Source organism: Charadrius vociferus, unplaced genomic scaffold (genome assembly GCF_000708025.1).
Source record: "Charadrius vociferus isolate BGI_N301 unplaced genomic scaffold, ASM70802v2 scaffold751, whole genome shotgun sequence".
NCBI classification, from domain to species: domain Eukaryota; kingdom Metazoa; phylum Chordata; class Aves; order Charadriiformes; family Charadriidae; genus Charadrius; species Charadrius vociferus.
Genome location: NW_009646956.1, coordinates 113,412 through 130,767, shown reverse-complemented (window position 1 = coordinate 130,767; position 17,356 = coordinate 113,412). Strand labels below are relative to the sequence as shown.

General features: G+C 49.5%; 1 protein-coding gene across 1 annotated transcript in view; it reads left to right on the top strand.

The window, feature by feature from the left end:
• GRIK4 (glutamate receptor, ionotropic, kainate 4) overlaps positions 1-17,356 on the top strand; it is a 137,278-nt gene that overhangs the window by 85,628 nt on the left and 34,294 nt on the right. The window contains exons 7-9 of the mRNA XM_009895148.1: positions 5,740-5,901; positions 12,934-13,086; positions 14,295-14,359. Of these exons, the coding sequence (XP_009893450.1) occupies positions 5,740-5,901; positions 12,934-13,086; positions 14,295-14,359 (380 nt within the window). The remainder of the gene's footprint in view (positions 1-5,739; positions 5,902-12,933; positions 13,087-14,294; positions 14,360-17,356) is intronic.

Here is a 17,356-nt window from a genome sequence, read left to right as displayed (position 1 = left end):
TACAGCTCCAGGAGCTTCTCCTGCTGAGCAGTGGGCAACGACAGCATCAGAGGGTGTTTTGGAGGCTGCTAATCAGCAAATCCAAAAATCCAATAAAGCCCTTGCAGTAATTAAAAGAGGAAGATAGCCACGTGCGTGTGTGTGAGCGAGAGAGGAGGGAGGGAGGGGGACATCTTACTGTCAGTGTAGGGTGAATTGAGCAAATCCTGTTCCTTCCAAGGGCTTGGGATGGTGTGAGGTCGAGCAGGGTGTGGGAAGGTCTTGGAGTCACTAAAAATGAAATGAGCCTGTCTTAATACTTGTCTCCAGTGTGCAGGTAGTGGTTGCCATCTCCCTGCTTCCCGGGTGATCCAGGTTATTAAAAATGTGATAAGAATCAAGTCAGGGAGCGAGGTGCTGCACACACAAATGGGATGCAGAACAATATCACCAGCTAAATCAATAAAGCTGGAAGGAGCTCAATAGCTGATGCAGAGCGCTGAATAGGAACCTGGGCGTCTCACCGCTGCGGGGTGAGCAATTACAAGGAGCCGCTTGCTGAAGTGAGACCACAGCGTGGCAGTGCAGGGGAGTCTCGAGGGTTCATAGCTCCACACTTTAAAAAACATTTGCTTATCAGGCAGCCTGTTGTGACACTAATAATCAATCCCCTGCTTGACTGCTGGCCCTTTCCACGCAGAAGTCTCCAGCCTCTTCCCAGACTTGGGAGGGAGGGTGTGATTGGTGTCAGTGGGGCCGGTGGTGAGGGAAGACCTGGCCATCATTTATGGGGTCTCCTTTAGTCTGGGAGTGGATCACTTAGGTGCAGAGTTGAGAGGATATTTCATTAGTGACATGCTTAAATACAAATCCTGGCTTTGATGCTCTGCGTTGTAAGGCATGCTGTTAATCCATGGCTGAATCGTGCTGTCAGGTTTTTAATTGATTGCCATTTTTTGCTCTGTGCCTCAGTTTCCTCCTCTGTATTATGGGCACAATAATTTCCTGGCAGGAGTCCCCACAGGGCAAGGCAGTACTGATTTTGTATGTTCTTATGGCACTGTCCTGTGACAGTGTGAGGAACAGCATCTTGCTGCTGTTGTGTTATAAATCCAGAGTGAAACGGGCAGGGCAGGAGGAGGATTTCCACCAGAAACCCAGCGGTGGAGTTGTGGGAGCCCCATCACTGGTGCAGGCTGAGGTGGAAGAGGGCTTGTGGGTGCTGAGTCCCAGTTGGGATCGGCTGGCACGCGATCCGAACGTGTGAGCTGAGAGACTCGCACTGAGTAATATGCTTGCGCCTTATGGGTTTATGTTCCTAATGGAATGGAGACTACAGCCTGTAAATCTCCCGATCGTAACTCACAGCTAGCGACGCCAGAAAATCCAAGCTTGTGGCTTTAAAATCATGAATTACAGAGCTTGGCTGTGTGTCTTTTATTAGCCAGGTTCTCCCAATGATCTAAATGTTTGGGTCACTCCATAGGTTTTGTCTGCTGCTCTGAAGTGAGAATGCAGGTCGAGTGCCGCATGAAGCACAGAAACCCAAGAGTGACTTCATCCTCTAATAACTCCTCCAGTGCTGTCTCCCAGGGAACCCCTTTGTATTCAATTAGCTAATGTGTGCCTAGCACTTTGAAAATATAGAGTGCCATAGAATTGCTAAGTGTTGTTATTTAACAGCACGTATTTAGTGGTTGCAGCCCTGTAGTAGAAGTCAGAAAATCTACACTGTAATTGCCTGGTGCTGCTGCAGAATTTGAGCAAAGCCTGGGGATTTTTCCTCTGTAAAAGTTCATTAATTTTGGCTGCAGACCCTTAGGGCCTACTTCTTCTGAGATCTCATGAAACAGAATATTGACTTTTGGTGGGTGCTTTAAAAAACAGACTGAAAAGAGGGGGGAGAATTGAGGCAGCCAGGATCGCTGTACCTGAAGTTAGCCTTGGCATGATTTTTGATGGTCTTCTGTGCCTCAGGTTGCAGGAGTTGGCATAAAGGAGCTGGACTGAGGCGGAGGGCAAAGCGCTGGGCAACTATTGCAATTGTTCCCGTGTAAGGAGGGGAGAAAAAACATTGGCAGTGGAATAGGAGGTAGTCTGGGAGATGCTGTTTGCACCCATCTCTTCGATTTGCAGCCTCTTGTGAACCTCTTGTTCAGTGGGTTCCCTGATCTTGCCTGGAAGTATGTGGTTACGGAGCTGTGTTTGCGCAGGCGGCGGAGGTTAGCGCAGGGCGCACCAGGGCCTGGAGTCCCCCATTAAACAGAGTCTGCTGACAGGTGTGAGTTATTTTCCTAATGGCTCCTTGCTGCTATTGCATTGGAAAGCTATCTTCTAGCCTGCAAAAGCACCAGCCAGCACTGCAGATAAGAAAGAGTAACTACAGGAGGAGAGCGGAGCAAAGGCGGCTGTGAAGCTGCTCTGTGTAAGCCCTAGCCCCGCCAGCTTTGTCTAGCAGTCAAGGCAAGGTCAGATGTGTATACTATAGCTGTGCTCGGACTGTTTAAAATTTTTCCTAGCTTAGGCAAAAGTCAGCTTTGGTATGTCTCAATGAGAAATCTGTGGATCTGACACCAAATGCCCGTGCACCCTCTACAGAGCCATTCATGTGTCCGAGTCGCTCACTTCTCCAACACAAACAGTATTTCTTTGGAAAGGGAAATGTGTTAACGCTTGCATGCAAGCACGTGGTGAGAGGAGCCGTCTGAGATCGTCTCCAGGAGCAGGGTTCTCCACCCCGTTCCCTGACTGCGCTCGCCTCTGGCCAGGCAGCGGCCCAGGCTCGGCCATCCCCCGCAGCGGGATGCAGGAGCGGGACTGGCGCATGGGGCATCGAGCGCTGGAAATCAGCTGAGTGGTGCAGGCCTTGAATGGCAAATGAGTTTGTGTTTGCAAAGCGTGGGTTTGGAAATGTCAAGCGTGGTGAATGACCGTGTAGGAAAGGAAAAAAACAAATAGGGACAGAAGCTGAGCTGGCAGCTACTGGAGTATCCGGATGCTCTCACCCCTTTGCCCTCTGTAGCAAGCCTGACCTTACCAAATCTCTCTCATCCCATTGCAAATGGAGTGTGTCCCCCAAGGACGGGTTATCTCCATCTCATTGCATGGGCAGCTCATGGCTCATTTACTTGTTTCTGACCTGGGTCTGCAGAATGCTCTTGTGCACATCTGATGGAAAAACGTTTAAAGGCAGAGGGTTGGAGCTGGAGCGGAGGGAAGGGACAGGGAGCAGTGCGGGGAGAGGGTCGCATCCAGGCCATGCAATCCCCGTGTGTTACAGAGGCGCATGCTTTATGACCGTGACAGCAACAGAAATGAGGATTTCTGCAGCTGGAGGCTTGCCTGGGAGAAGACGGATACGGCGGGCGTTGGCTGTAGGAAAAGACCGAAGCTTGCAATGACCAGCCAGCACTAATGGGAGCTGGGAAAAAGCTGCTGTTAACATTTGAACCAGAGCAAATTGTTGACTCCGGGGGGAGCGTGTCCGGGTCTGCCTGCCGCTTTGTCATGCAGTGAGCCCTGGCTGCTGCCTCCTTCCTTGGTGGGGCACGGGAATTCCCCCAGGGAATCATGCTGTCCCTCCTGAAAACTGTGCAGGGAGCGGGGCCGGGGGCTGGGGCCGACCCTGTCACTCAGCCAGCTCGAGCAGACTGCACCCCGGGGTTCAGCCTTGTGACTGCTGCCTGACCGGGGCAAAACGCCCCTCTGCCTCAGTTTCCCCCATGTGAATTGAGACTAGCAGGGCTCATTTCATCGCCCCAGTAATTGCTAATTGAAGGAGTAGAGCATAACAAACCTGCCAGGGCACGAGCAGCCTCCAAAGCTTAGAAATGTTTTCAGGGGAGAAAAGGTGTAATAAATAGAGGCGCTAATTTCAGCTGCCTTGAGATTGGGGTGGTCCAACCTGAGACTGAAGCCTTGGACTCTTGGCTGTTTTGGTACATAACATCTCATTTTCCTTCTGCGTATAACGAAGCCAAGAGGGCAGTCGGGCAGCTGCTCGTGTTGTGCCCCATGCAATTTGCCTCCCGGCTCTGGCTGGGGGCAGGTAGTATATTGCAGGGGCTTAACATACCTCCTGCTGCTCTGCTTGCATCCACGAGCTCCTCGGGCCCAGGTCCTCATTAGCCATCTGCCCTCGTTGCGCAGGTTGACAGGATGCCGTGGGTAAATGGATAACCTGTCAGGAAGGCAGGAGGATAATATCATTCAAATGAATCAATAGTTCACAGGCAATTTCATGTTACCTAACGTTAATGCGGTTGTGTCCAAAATGCACTTAATCCTGTGTCTGATCACATTCTCGTGGGAGTTTGCCGTGCTGGAATAGTCTTGTAACTCCATGTTTCAGAGATTTACAGACATTGTTCCTACGTGCACACATACGCAGGAAAGATAAAAAATGACTCGACTTGCTGAAATCTCATAGTCCACAGAGCCAAAAGACATTTGTATTAGTGATGGAAGAGAATGGGTATCCAGCAGTTTCTGAAACTATTACTCCCACCTTCTCACTCCATTTTAGCAATTAGCAAAAGAGAAATTAGTGAGGAAGGCACCATTATTTCCTGCTAATAGGACAAGGAGGGCTGGACTCTTCTCCAGGAAGCTGGCTTTGTCATGTAACTGCTTCCATTGATGTGAGTAGCAAAATAGAGGGCTCTCTTTTTGCCTTTTTTTTTTTTTTAAATACAGTCATTTTTATACATCTTACCACTTTGCTCTTCAGAAATGCAAGAGGATGGGCCCCACTCCCAAGCCCACAGTGAAAGCACCTTCCCGCCCTCCACAGGGCATTAGGATGTCCCATGAGTGGCATCTCCTCCTGGTGCCTGATGGCAGAAAGGAGCAGGGCAGGATTGCCCTGTGGGGAGGAACTGGTTTAACAGTTTAAATGTGGTGTCTCTGAAATAGATATGGTGGTAGAGCAGCTTCACTCAGCAGATGATGTTTGCCACCCAGGTTGGGGTCCAGTTCAATGCAGTTTCAGAGGAAATTAAGAATAGTAGAGGAAGGACATTAGTTTCTCTCCAGACATGGACCCCCACAGTCTGGTGGTCTCAGTGGCCTGGGGATCCCTCCTGCCCCAGATTTGGATGGACAACCATCCAAACTGTGCTTGCACTGTTTGGGGCTCTCAGCCATAGTGATGCCTGGGCACATCAGTGTTTTCATGGTGAACGCAGCAGGGATCTTTTTATGGGAGTGCCTTCAAGAGAGCGTTGCTTGGGAAGGAGCTCTGTGCTCAGGACTTCCCACAACAGAGCTGATCTCCTCTGGCCAGTTATAGCAGGTTACTGGCTTCATCTGAAAAATATCATCCGCCTCCCTCTTCCGCAGTAACCTCTTCGTTACAGGGAACCTCCTGTCAGAAGAGTTGGTTTATAAGCTGCGAAGAATAACACCACCCTCAGGCGGGGTTGGCAGGAACCACAGCTCAGAAGTGCAAAGTTCCCAGAACCCACTTTGGAGGGTTTTTGGCCTTTTTGTGGAACTTGGCCAATAAAGTACTGGACTTGCCTGACGTCTTCATTAAAAGCCTGAGACAGGCAGCACGCTGAATCAAATTGTGCTTAGCACTCAGGCTCTTCCTTACCGGCCAGTGGGTGGATTTCAGCCCCAAATTAGAGGTGGTAGGTTCCACCCGCAGGTTCTTCTAGCTGCATGGTCCCATCTTCCCTTCAAGGGTATTGAGTGGTTTTGAAGCTTTTGGTGGCCATTTTCTGCCCTAATGCTGTTTTCTGTTTTGGGCTGCTTTAGGAGTTTTCCCTCCAGCGCCTGGACAGCCTGCTGGATGACCGAGTCAACATCCTGGGATTTTCCATTTTCAACCAGTCTCATGCTTTCTTCCAAGAGTTTGTCCAGAGCCTCAACCAGTCCTGGCAGGAGAACTGTGATCACGCTCCTTTTACTGGGCCAGCAGTAAGTAAAATTCATTCCCATCGTCTGCAGCCTCCCTGAGTCAGAATGTGCTATGGGTCCATCAGGAAAACCTTGTGAAAAGAGCTGTGGGCTGGTTCGGAACAGACGCTGGCAATGCAGTGTGAAGACCACGCAGAGGTAGAAAGTCTGGTCTCAAATGTATGGGTGCACGATATTGACTAATTTAGTCCAGGTGACCCTTGTGCTAAAGAGCTTGGGCATATCACCAGGCTGCTGTCATACTGCTGTACCTTGGATTGGCTTTCACAGTTGTTGGTCTTGGGGGGATGGTGGTCCAGGAGTGGGAAGGATGAACCTTAGTTGAGTCAAGTAGGTAGGAGAAGACTTGGGGTGTCAAGCTGTGACTTACAGGGGAGCTTCTTGTTCTGGAGAATACGAAAGCTATCCTGAAAGCCTGCAGTCGCCCAAAGGGACCTTGGGGAGCCACGTGGGTGTACAGCTTTAGAGGGCTTGTCTGTGCTCGAATGGCTGTACAACTTTAAATTCAAGTGTAATCTTAATTTGAGTTATATTTATATGTGAGTACAGGGGATGATGCAGCCCTGATTCAGTGTTTCCCTTGCGAAAATTGTCGCTCTGTATTTACCTCTAGGAAAATGGCTTGTGGAAGAGGGAGCCTGGATACAAATAGCATAGAAAGGGCTGGGCTGAGGCAGATGCCAAGGGGCTGTGTTACAATGCGTGCTCTAACGTCTCCCTGGTGAGTGTGCAGATCAGCACCGAAATCTTCCCCAGGGACTCTTCATAACTGGGAAGGTTTGCAAAGCAGATTTGCCGAATTGGGGATGCAGGGGGCCACAGCTGGGGGTGGGGGAGGGGAGAGAGAGAAAATGCCATCAGTGGAACCCTTTGCATCATTTTTAATGAACTCAGAGTCCCTTTGACAAGCTGAGGCAGCCGTGTACTGCTGAAAACCTCCTTATTATCACTACAAAGTGGTCTTACGCAGGCAAAATAAGGAGCTTTCTGCCCTTTGTGTCCACATCCTCTTGGCTTGCCATGGAGCTCAGCCCATGGTTAGTATGTGCCTGGGACCATCCTGCTCTCCCTCCTCCCAACCTCCCTGCCCAGAGGTGGCTGAGGTGAGCTTGCTGTCTGTCCTGCTAAGTCTCTGTAAGATTGCTACCAGGAAGCTTCCTATTTGGGTGACAGTTGCAGGGACTGTTTGGGGGCATTAGAAATAAATTTCCCTCTAATAGTGCAAACAGAAGGCAGTAGGAACAGGAGCTTAGCAGGTGTGATGGAGAAATAACTGATCTCACCCTGTGTTGCCTTGAACAACCAGCAAAAGCTGTAGGTGGAAGGATGCAAGAGTATGCCCCATTGCAGCACTGTTTTTTGGGTTTTTTTTGAAAGAGTGAAGAAGTTCAGAGCTGAATGGAGCTGTTTGGTTTGTGAGCCTGAGCCTAAATCACCCATCAGTGTAATATTAAGCCAGCTGGATGCTCCTCTCATTCATTCATAAAGCACAATCAGCCATACAGCAGCCTTCCTCCTGGGCCAGGGAGGACACGTCTGGAGGCGGGGGCTCGGCCATGCTGCAGCGCTCTGATCTAACCTGCTCCAGCCCTGCTGTCCTTAGGGGACCTGCCCGGGGCCGCACCGCCTTCCCAGGCACCGGCTGTGTGGCTGCTCTGGGCGGCGCTGGGTAGCTCCCCGTGTGCTTGCTGGTGGTCAGCTGCTCAGGAGGGATGGCTGTTTCTGGTGTACAAATGGGAAACTGAGGCTGGGAACAGGAGTGACTTTTCCCATTGTATCAGAGTCAGGGAATCCACAGCAGGATTGGAAAATGGGTTCAGTTCTTCCAAACCCTAGTGTAGAGTCTTAACCAAAAGGTGATTTCTTCCTGACGATGCGAAGGTTCGCCGCTCTATGTTCGTAGCAAGGCTCCCATCACCAATATGCCATGCCCCAGGTGATGAGAAGAGTTCCTTGCCCTGGGTGGTGAAGATACAGAACAGAGGTGAAGTGAAATACTCCCAGGCAGGGCTTGTGTTTCCTCTCCTGTGTGTGCAAGGGAAACCCAGTGCCATTTTGCCACGCGTTGTCTCTGCCGTTGGAAATCTGGCAGGTCTCATCTCCCAGAGGGCATCTCTCTGTGTAAGAACTTCCCCTTTTAGTGCTGGGAAGATGATATCTTGTAGGACAGCTCATACTAAAAAGAGAAAAGGCAGCTCAACAGCTGGAAGTGACAGGAGGGAGGTTTCCCGTGAGCTGCAAAATCCCAGGGCTTTCTTGCCAGAGCTGAGAAAGCATCTGAGGAAGGAGGAGGGAGCTGCTTGCTCTAATGCCATTCTCATTAATCACATTGCAAAGAAAGGAAATCAGAGAAAATCATTCAAATTACAGATGGCTAGATTAGGTAATTAGAATTTAGGCTAAAACAGATGTTTGTAATTAAGTGTTTATGTCATTGAATAAAATCCAGATTGTAAAGTCTATTTCAGAGGATTTTAATGGTTTTAATTCTCTGTGTTATGTTTGGGGGCAAAGATACAGATGATAATGTTTTAGGAAGAAAAGAAAGAAAACCCACATGGCAAAACCCAGACTAGCCAAACCTGTTCATATTTCCCTGGCTATCAGTTTACCTTTAAACATGGTCTTTCTGTGGGAGATTTCCATGAAAAAAAAATAAAGTGGGATCTTCCACTCAAGTATACTTAACCTGCTGATAGTTTCTAGAAGGACCGATCTGGTGTTGGGAGGAAGGTGTGCCACATCCAGCATGGAGTTGTAGTGTACCAGGGTGGAGCAGAGGCACCATCGCTGCTCCCGAGGCGCAGGGAGCCTAGGTACTAAGGTAACCTTAGTTGTCTTAAAGACGCTGGTGGGAATGGTCCTGCCAGCAGATATGCACAAGGGCTGGAGATCTGTTTCTTGACCCTTGCCAGTTGGCGAGTTGTTCCCCGGGCTTTGTGTCACAGTTGTCCCCTGCAACACCTCCTTAGCTCTCAGCTACAGCCTCTCCTCATGCGGCTGACCGGTGTGCCGAGGGGAATGGAGCAGTGAGCCCGTCTGCCCCGCACGCCATCTGCTCTCTTTTCTAGAGCCTTGTTCTGATGAAGCATCCATCAAGTAGCAATTTTTATCAGCAACTGTCGTTGTCATAAATTAGACTTTAAAGACAGAGGGGAGTCCCCTGCGACCCATGAACCTGCGAGCGGAGGACCACTGCTGAGCTTCCCGAGTCTTTCACATGCAGCCTGTCACAGAGCTCTTACATTGCAGAGATGCTACAAAAACAACAGGGATCTGCACAAATCAGATGATGCACGCAAGGAAGAGAATCAATTTGTTAACAGGCAAATTGGCTTTTTGTGACAGAGTGACAAAGCTGTGGTTTAAAATGAGAACATAAAAGGTAGTGAGAGATTTTATAGGCAACGTGAAGAAAGTTGAGGCAATGTACACGACAGCAGTGACAGATCCTGCTTGCTGAATCTGTGTAGAGGAAGTTAAAAAGGTGCTGCCTCCAGCTCTGTCTCCTCTGCTGAAGGTTATGGCCACAAGGCACGAGAGACTGGCTGCTCTGCATCTCTTCCAGTGCAAAGTTAAGCAGCTTCTCTTAACACACCGCTGACTTAGGTGAGCCTGCAGGGAAGCGGAGTGGGTGTGCTGAAATGGCCCAGTGCTCATCTGAGCTTTCTGGGCTGCAGGAGATAGCTGGAAGCAGCGAGCTTGTGTTAACCGCCCCCCCGGTTTACCTTGCGAGAAGACACTTGCTTACCTACGAAAGCCAGAGACCAAAGAACCCAGAGGAGCTGCTGCACTCCAGTGCTGTGTAATTATGAACAGTCTCCTCCACAGAGCCTGCATCCCAAATCTCCTTGCTGTGTTGAATACAATTTATTAGTGTGACCGAGTGAATGGTGGCAGAGGGAGATGGCCGTTGGGTTGGTGGTGCAGGGCAACACAGCAAATACTGCCTTGGGTTGAGATGAGAGACGAACGGGAGAGCGGCAGCGCTGCTGGTGGGGTTGCAGGTGGCAGTGGAGCAGGATGATCCCACACCAGTGGCCACGGGAAGATGTGGAGTGCCTTGGAGGATTTTGATATCAGAGGAGAGAGGAGTGAACAGAGTGAAGCCCATGAACCTCCCTAGGTGTGAGTCCTGGTGGCTGCTCAAGAGGGATTGAAGGGGGAATCGAGATAGGGAGGTATTTAAAAGGAGGGGCATGGATCTGTTTACTTGCGTGTTGCTTGTTGCCAGGCTCCCCTGTGTCCAGGTGCCATGCTCCAGGGGCCACAAAATTCAGAGGCTGGCACAGGAGCCTGGTTTTGAGCCTGGTGGGGCAGGGAAGGGCTGGCATCAGTGGTAAGCAGCATCAGGAATGGAAATGTGATGCTTCTGAGGAGAGTTGTGATTTTTTTTTTTTTTTTTTTTTTTTAAATGAAAAGTGGTATGTTGAGAGTATGGTACTCCCATTCCCTATCAAGACGCCTTGATCCTGTGCATCACAACCCCCTCCCCAATCCCTAAATTGCTTGAAATCATAAAGGGGCTGCCAGAAATCCTAACAAATTGTTTGAGGCTAAGGAGTAAAATATTCCAATCAATAATGTCAAATGCTTTACTAAGATCTACAAGTCTCTTGCTCACCAGCTAATATGAGATCATTAACTGCTCAGGGAAAATGGAAGTGAAAACCCAACAGGAGAAAATTAAAAATGCTGGGCCAATATTCTGATTTGGTATGAGATGGTGAAACTTCGGGGTCAGAGGGGTTGCCTTTGCTTTTGTAACATTTTCGTTTGGCCAACTGGTTCTTAATTCAGGAAAGGGATTTCTAATTGTGTATGGTATCCTGCAACCTGAATGGGACTCGGTCCACAGTTAAAATTAAGTATATGCCAAAGAGCTCCATGGAACAGGGGCCGTGGACAGGACAGGCTGGAGCAGTCCTAGTAGGAAAGGTAAAAAAGAAAGGTAGGGAGAAGGCTGTATCAGCTTCTTTAAGAAGCTCTGGAAAATGCTTCCCAGGACAGGGAACGTTTAGGTCAGATGTGAATACTAAACAAAAAACAGTAGCAGACCTACCCCCGAACAGAAGGGAAGAAGCGCAGGAGAGAGGCGTGCTGCTGCTGCAAAGGGAACTGCGGTTTGCTGAGGCAGGAAAGGACCAGGATGCCCAACGTCTGTTCCCACTCTGCCACCCATTCCTCGTGTGTCCTCAGGCTGCTCACCTCCTCTGGTGTTACAGTTTAACAGCTGTAATAAAACTTCATAGCTCTGGAGCCAGTCAATCCTTATTTTTAGCAGAAAGCTCTCCATATAGATGACCCATTGCATGGGAGAATCATCAGGTGCGAGACTGACAGATGCCAGTTAAGTTGCTCAGTGCTCACCGAAAGTCCCCAGATGCTATTTGTGTAAAACAGATTAAACTGGTAAGTGCAGGAGGAATGTGACAGAGCAAATGTGAGTCTGTACAAGCATTGGAAAAGTGAAGGGTTACTGGTGCCATTAGAGCTGTTGTTCGGGGTTTTGCTAGCGTTAGCCTGGAATCATGCCTTTTAACTTGTACCGGCTTGTAGATTTTAAGGTTTTGTGCTGCTTGTTAACTGCCTAATCCCAGGGCATGGTGGTCAATGAGGTCTTACCACTGATCTGAGAAAGATCAAGCAGGGTCAAGTCTGGCTCACTCTGTTCCAATTAGTAACGCGGTTGAAGCCAAAGGTTCGTTGGGATGATTGAACTGGGCGAGATTGTCCCTGCAGGGCCAGTGGCAGATGTGAATAAACCTAATCAGGCTTTGGGAGGAATGGGGGATGCAGAGACCACTGAAATGCCATAAGTCACCAACAGGGTAAGGTCAGGGAAAGGAGCCCCAGGCTAGAGACTGAACCTGTTGCCAGGAGCTGGGACGGTAAGAGGGTGCTCTCAGAAGTAGCCATGAGGAAAATGTAGCCTTGATAGTAATGAGCTGCAACGGCTTAATTCCAGCAGAGTCAGGAGGTGACAATAATTAAAAGTGAAATCTTCGTCACAACAGTGAACACGAGAGAGCAAATGGCTGATTATTAACTAGATCAAAAACATTGAAATGGTTGTGCATGGGCGAAAAACATGGTTTCTGAAGCTTGATGGATGGAGAAATCTGATTAAAGGCAAACAAAGCAAAGATGAGAGGGAGAGGGGACGAGCTCTGTGATTCTGGACATTCCTTCAGCAATGCCATTACAGAGCAGGTAACAGCCAGCAGGAAACTGGAGGTTGTAGCAAGGGATTAGATGGTCTCTACAGGGTCTGAAAGCCAAGGTTCAGTTGTTTGAGCAGCAGATCTATCAAAACCTCATTTCTTGTGGATCTGCCTTTCAGAGCAGTGGTCGAAGAAGAATTCTGGTGCCTTATGAAGGCTGAAGCAGCACAGTTGTCTTTCCTTCTGTGGGTACAGTCACAGGATCTTTATTCTGCCCAGCTGCCTATTTTAAGAATTTCACAAGCCTGATGCTAGCAGGAGTGATCCCCCTGGCCAGCAGATTGATCAGAGATCACCGAAGCACCAAAAAACACACCTTGATTAGAAAGGGTTAGTTACTTTGGGCAATGGAGATAGAAAAGAATGGAAAGGGACAGGGACAAATAGAGATAGAAAGATGATAATGACGGAAGAAACCCTGAGGAGCAGCAAGCAGAGGCATAAACGGTAAGGAAGTAAGCAAGAACAGAAGGAGAAACGTAACAGACTGGGAGTAGGACTGGGGCTGGCAATGGGATCACACCTGCCCCAGTGATGCCTACACAGTCACAGCCGTTCAGGAATACTGTTGCTTTTGTCTCCCTGTCCTCAGATGGATGCAGACGGGGTGCAGGGTGTTGCTGGGGCAGAAGGGTAGGCAGGCAGTGCTTGCTGCCTGCACGGAGGAGGCCAAGGATTTTGCTGCTTTCTGACCCCCGCTGAGGTTGTGGATAGAGCACTCTCCTGCTTGCTGCAAGGTCCTGGAGGTGCAGGGGGAGGCTTGATTTTTGTCCTCCCATCTCAATTTTTTTCTTCCTTTTCCCCACAGCTCTCTTCCGCCCTGCTGTTCGATGCCGTGTATGCTGTGGTGACTGCCGTGCAGGAGCTGAACCGGAGCCAGGAGATCGGTGTGAAGCCCCTGTCCTGTGGGTCTGCCCAGATCTGGCAGCACGGCACCAGCCTGATGAACTACCTGAGAATGGTGAGAAGGGACTGAAGTTTGCTGGTGTGTTAGGAGCTAGTGCTCGTCACTGCTGGAAGCAAAAGACGTGTATGTACATGCTGGTGCTGGCATAGTTTTCAAGCACAGAGTGTCGGTCTGTTTGAAGGTAGCAGTGGGAATGAAAAGAGAGGAGATCTGAAGGTTGGTTTGTCACTGGCCTTGGAACGACATGAAACTCCGTTTTTCAGGCTTTGCTGCAGAAAAACTGGAATTCAATGGGTTTTTTTAAAAAAGTATGAATGTTTCGAAGTGATTTGAGCTCTGTTTTGAGTGAACTTGAGTTGATATAAGGTCATGCAGTACAATTGCTTAGAGCTCAGTGGCAAGATGCGAGTTTCCCTGTGAAGGGGTTTGGGCTCCTTTGAACACAAAAGTGTGGTTGCTGGAACTGATCAAGCCTAGTTCTGGCGTGAGAACAGACCCTGAAATTTCAGCCTTGTAAAATAGTTTGTTGGAATTTATCAATGTGACTCGTCAGAGCTGGGCTTGACCATGCAGGAGGAGTGTGTTTTCTGAGCCTTCTTGGGGTGCAACTGAAATATCATGAGACTTTATTTTTTTTTGCCCCCAAAGGAAGGCTCAGCTGAACCTGAACCTTGTACCGCTTTGTTCCATCCATGTGAACCCTGCTTTAAATCTCACCATTAGTCAGAGACAGCAAAATCCTTTGGCTTCCCTTGGCGCTGCTGCTAGGAGGCCCAGTAGCTTGCCCTTGTTACTGAAGAGGTGCTCCAGCAGCAAGTGAGCAGTGGTTAATCTGCACAGCGAGGCTAGACGCTCAGCCTGGCCCTGTTGCAACATGCTCTTGTGTTAAACGCCGGCCTGGTGCTGTGAAACGGCACACGATGTTTTGTGGAGGAATGCCCAGCTAGCGATTCAGTGTGGCACGGTGAAGAGCCCGTGCCTGCTGCGGAGCAGTGCGGTGGTAGCCCGGGGATGGAGGGAGGGGGTTGTTCCAAAGCAGCTGGAGCAAAGAAATGTGGGGAGCCCTGCACCTTGTGCTGCTGATTCTCCAGCCCCCACCCCCCATCTTCTGCTACCCTCGCCAGACTCCGAAAGCAATTAGGACTGTGACGCGAAGGTGGCATTGCTGTACCTGCTGGGAGGGTGGATGGCCAGTGCATGGGGTGAATGGCCACCACCCCTGGCGCCTCGATGGGCGCTGTAACTCATTCTCTCTTGGACAGGTAGAATTGGAAGGTCTCACCGGCCACATTGAATTCAACAGCAAAGGCCAGCGATCCAAGGGTCGGTTGATTTGTGGCTGCGCGAGGGCTGGGCTCGGGGTGCTGCTGCGGCGGCTGAAGGGGGTTGCAGACACCCCCCACTCTGCAAGATGAGGTGTTCAGTGAGCGACAAGCGTGGCATGGATGTCACGGTAGCTCTCGCTGGGCCTGGGTTGGTGAACACACTGTGTTTCACTTCATCAAGAATGTGTCTCGAGATAATTTAGATTTGTCTTAATGTATCAGGCCCCTGAGGTGGTGATGTTTGAGCCAATATCTGTCCTGTCACAGTAACACTCCTTTGCAGAAGATAATTCAGGGCATAAAGTGTGTGCTGGATACAAGCTCAAACTCCAGACACTTCTGTTCTTAAGCTTGTGGAGACACATGTACAAACAATTTTGTGTTTGGATGGAGAAAAATGGGAGCTTTTCCCATGAAAAGGGCAAAAAAGGATACTATGAACCTTTCCAAACAACTGCTTCTGGGAGCGAAAGCAAAGGGGACAGTCCCGTGTCAGGAGCTCCCCACCATCTCTCCCCAGCGTGGTGTGCGGGAAGTGTAAGATAATGTACCTCTCGGTTTATGGTGCGTGTTCCTGTCACGGGTTCGCTTAACTCGGACTCCCATTTGCTTTTTGTCTCTGTGCTTGTGGATTCCTCACAGCACTGGTCGCTTTTCTGCTTGTTACCCTCTTTCTGTCCAAGGGGTATTTTCTGGCTTGAGCTAAGGTTAAGGATAACCATGTGGGGTCACAGATATCAAACTGGTGAGATTATGTGAGACAAGCCCAAGGAATTAGGGTTTTACTGGTAAATCCAAACCTCCTTCAGGAAAAAAAAAAAAAAAAAAAGGGAGTCCCAGAAAAAGGGTTTTCATCCTGTCTTATTTCCCTGCTGACAGCTCCACACCTGCCCTTTTCTCAGAGATTGCCACTTCTTCTAGATGCTGGCAGAGAACAAAAGCTATTGTATCTTACCCCATACTGACAGAGCATTTTGGCATTAGGAAATCTCTCCTGGTCTGGCAGCAGTGAATTTTAGCCTTGGCAAGGATGTTGTCTGCCAGTTCTTACCTGTCGAGTGACAGCTCAGCTTTGATGCTGCCTTTTGCTGAGTGAGCGGGGGATCAGGATGGCATTTTCCCCACAGTAAGATCTCTCATAGCATCAATGCCCTTTTAATCATTTCCCAAACCCATCATACTCAGAGCAGAAGTGACAGATGCAAGCCCATCTGCATTATAAGAGCATGCATTCAGCTGGAGCAAAAGCAGCAAATGCTGTAAACCTCGCTACAACAGCTATGGTTTTGATGTGTTTAAATGTGGCAGGGAGTTCACATTAAATGCACAGGTCCTCTTGGAGCAGCGCTTCTCCCAGAGCTCCACAGAGCTCTGACTGCAGCCGAATCTGCCCCAAGACAAAAGCCACAGCTCTTCTCCACAAACCCCGTCTGACAGGAGAAAACCTTTTATGACCTGTTGCAACAGCTCGGTAAATAAGCAGCTTTGTGTTTCAGAGGTACCCAGAAAAGCAGCGCTGGGACTAAGGTTTTCCAATTTCCCATCGAAGCGCAGCTGTGATAAAGCACTTCCAGTCGTGGTATCACAGCGCTGGAAGGACGGGGCAGTCCCTCAGAGTATGCGGCTGCCTGCTGAGAGCTGATGGTGGCTGCAAGCCCTCTCCTGCCAGAAACCCACCAGGGAGGAGTTAGTCTTCACAAAACTGCTGCGTATGCCTGCGGCAGCCTGTCCGCCCTCTGCTCTCCCCTTCTCAGGCAGCCCTCTCTCAGGGGGGCTGACATTACCTGGCTGGTAGCGATGCCCGGAGCGGGGTTAGGGCCCCTGGCAGGCTGCAAGAGTGTGTCGTGGTGAGCCCGGCTGGGAAGGGCATCCCCGGACAGAGCTATGAAACCTGGGCAGGGTTCTGCCCAGTCCTGCCTGCCACTTTGCTGGGCTGTAGATGGTTATTTTCTTCTCGCCAAGCTGGTTTCTTGTAATAAAAATGACTAAATAAATCATTAGAAATCATTTAATTAAACCCACCGTGAGGGGACAGGATAAGGAACAGATACTCACATGCTGAAGACAATCTTGTTCCCAAGGGTTATATTAACTGCTTTGCTCAGACTTGTGTTTGAAACACTCCTATTCCCTCCTTATTTTTAATCAAGCTCACGCTCTCTGCCCATTCCTCTCTCTCTCTTTCCGTCTCTCTCTTTCTCTGCCCGCCCCCCCTCCTTCCATCTATTGAAGCCACAGGGACTTCCAGCTCATCAGCTTTGATAGAGAATTCGCTGAATTTTGAAGCTGATCCAGCCAGCAAACAAATTAGAGACACTTAGATTTTCTAACTTGCTGTTGCTTTTGGGCAAGGAGAGACAGGGCTTTTTGACATCCAATTTTTAATACATTTATGTAACACACCAAACGTGTCTTTTCCTGATTTAGCTTAACTAGTAGAAATTTTTCCCCAGCCATATGAGAGCTGCTCTCTGTTCATAGGATGCGCGATAAAGCACAGACTCATTAATGTGTTGGTGATCCATAGATCTGACAAGGACTGAGTCTGTAAATGTCATCTTTTTATTTTTTCCCTTTCTTTGCCCCTTTAAAATACATTGCAGCACACCCCTCCAGTTTCAGCGTTGTGATTTGCAGTAAACCAAGAGCTATGGTTTGGCAGCTTAACAGGAGAAGGGAACGAAGAGGAGCTGTGATTTATATGGCCCTGGGGAAGGCAAGTGCGCAGAGGAGAGGCAGGGGAAGCTGCTGGTGGGGTGGAGCCCCGCTGTGGGCACGTTGTCCCCAGCTCTGCCTGTGCCTCCCTGCTCTTGCCCAGTCCTACGTGCGGCCGATTAGTCGCCGTTGAGCTAAAGGCTCTGCTGTCCTGAGACAGAGCAGTGGAAGTGTCGGGGGTGTCTAATACGTATGTGGATGAGATACAGATGAGTTATCAGCCGATAGCTCTGAGACCCTCCGCAATCCCTGCCACATCAAACCTTTTTAACATAGAAGCGGCT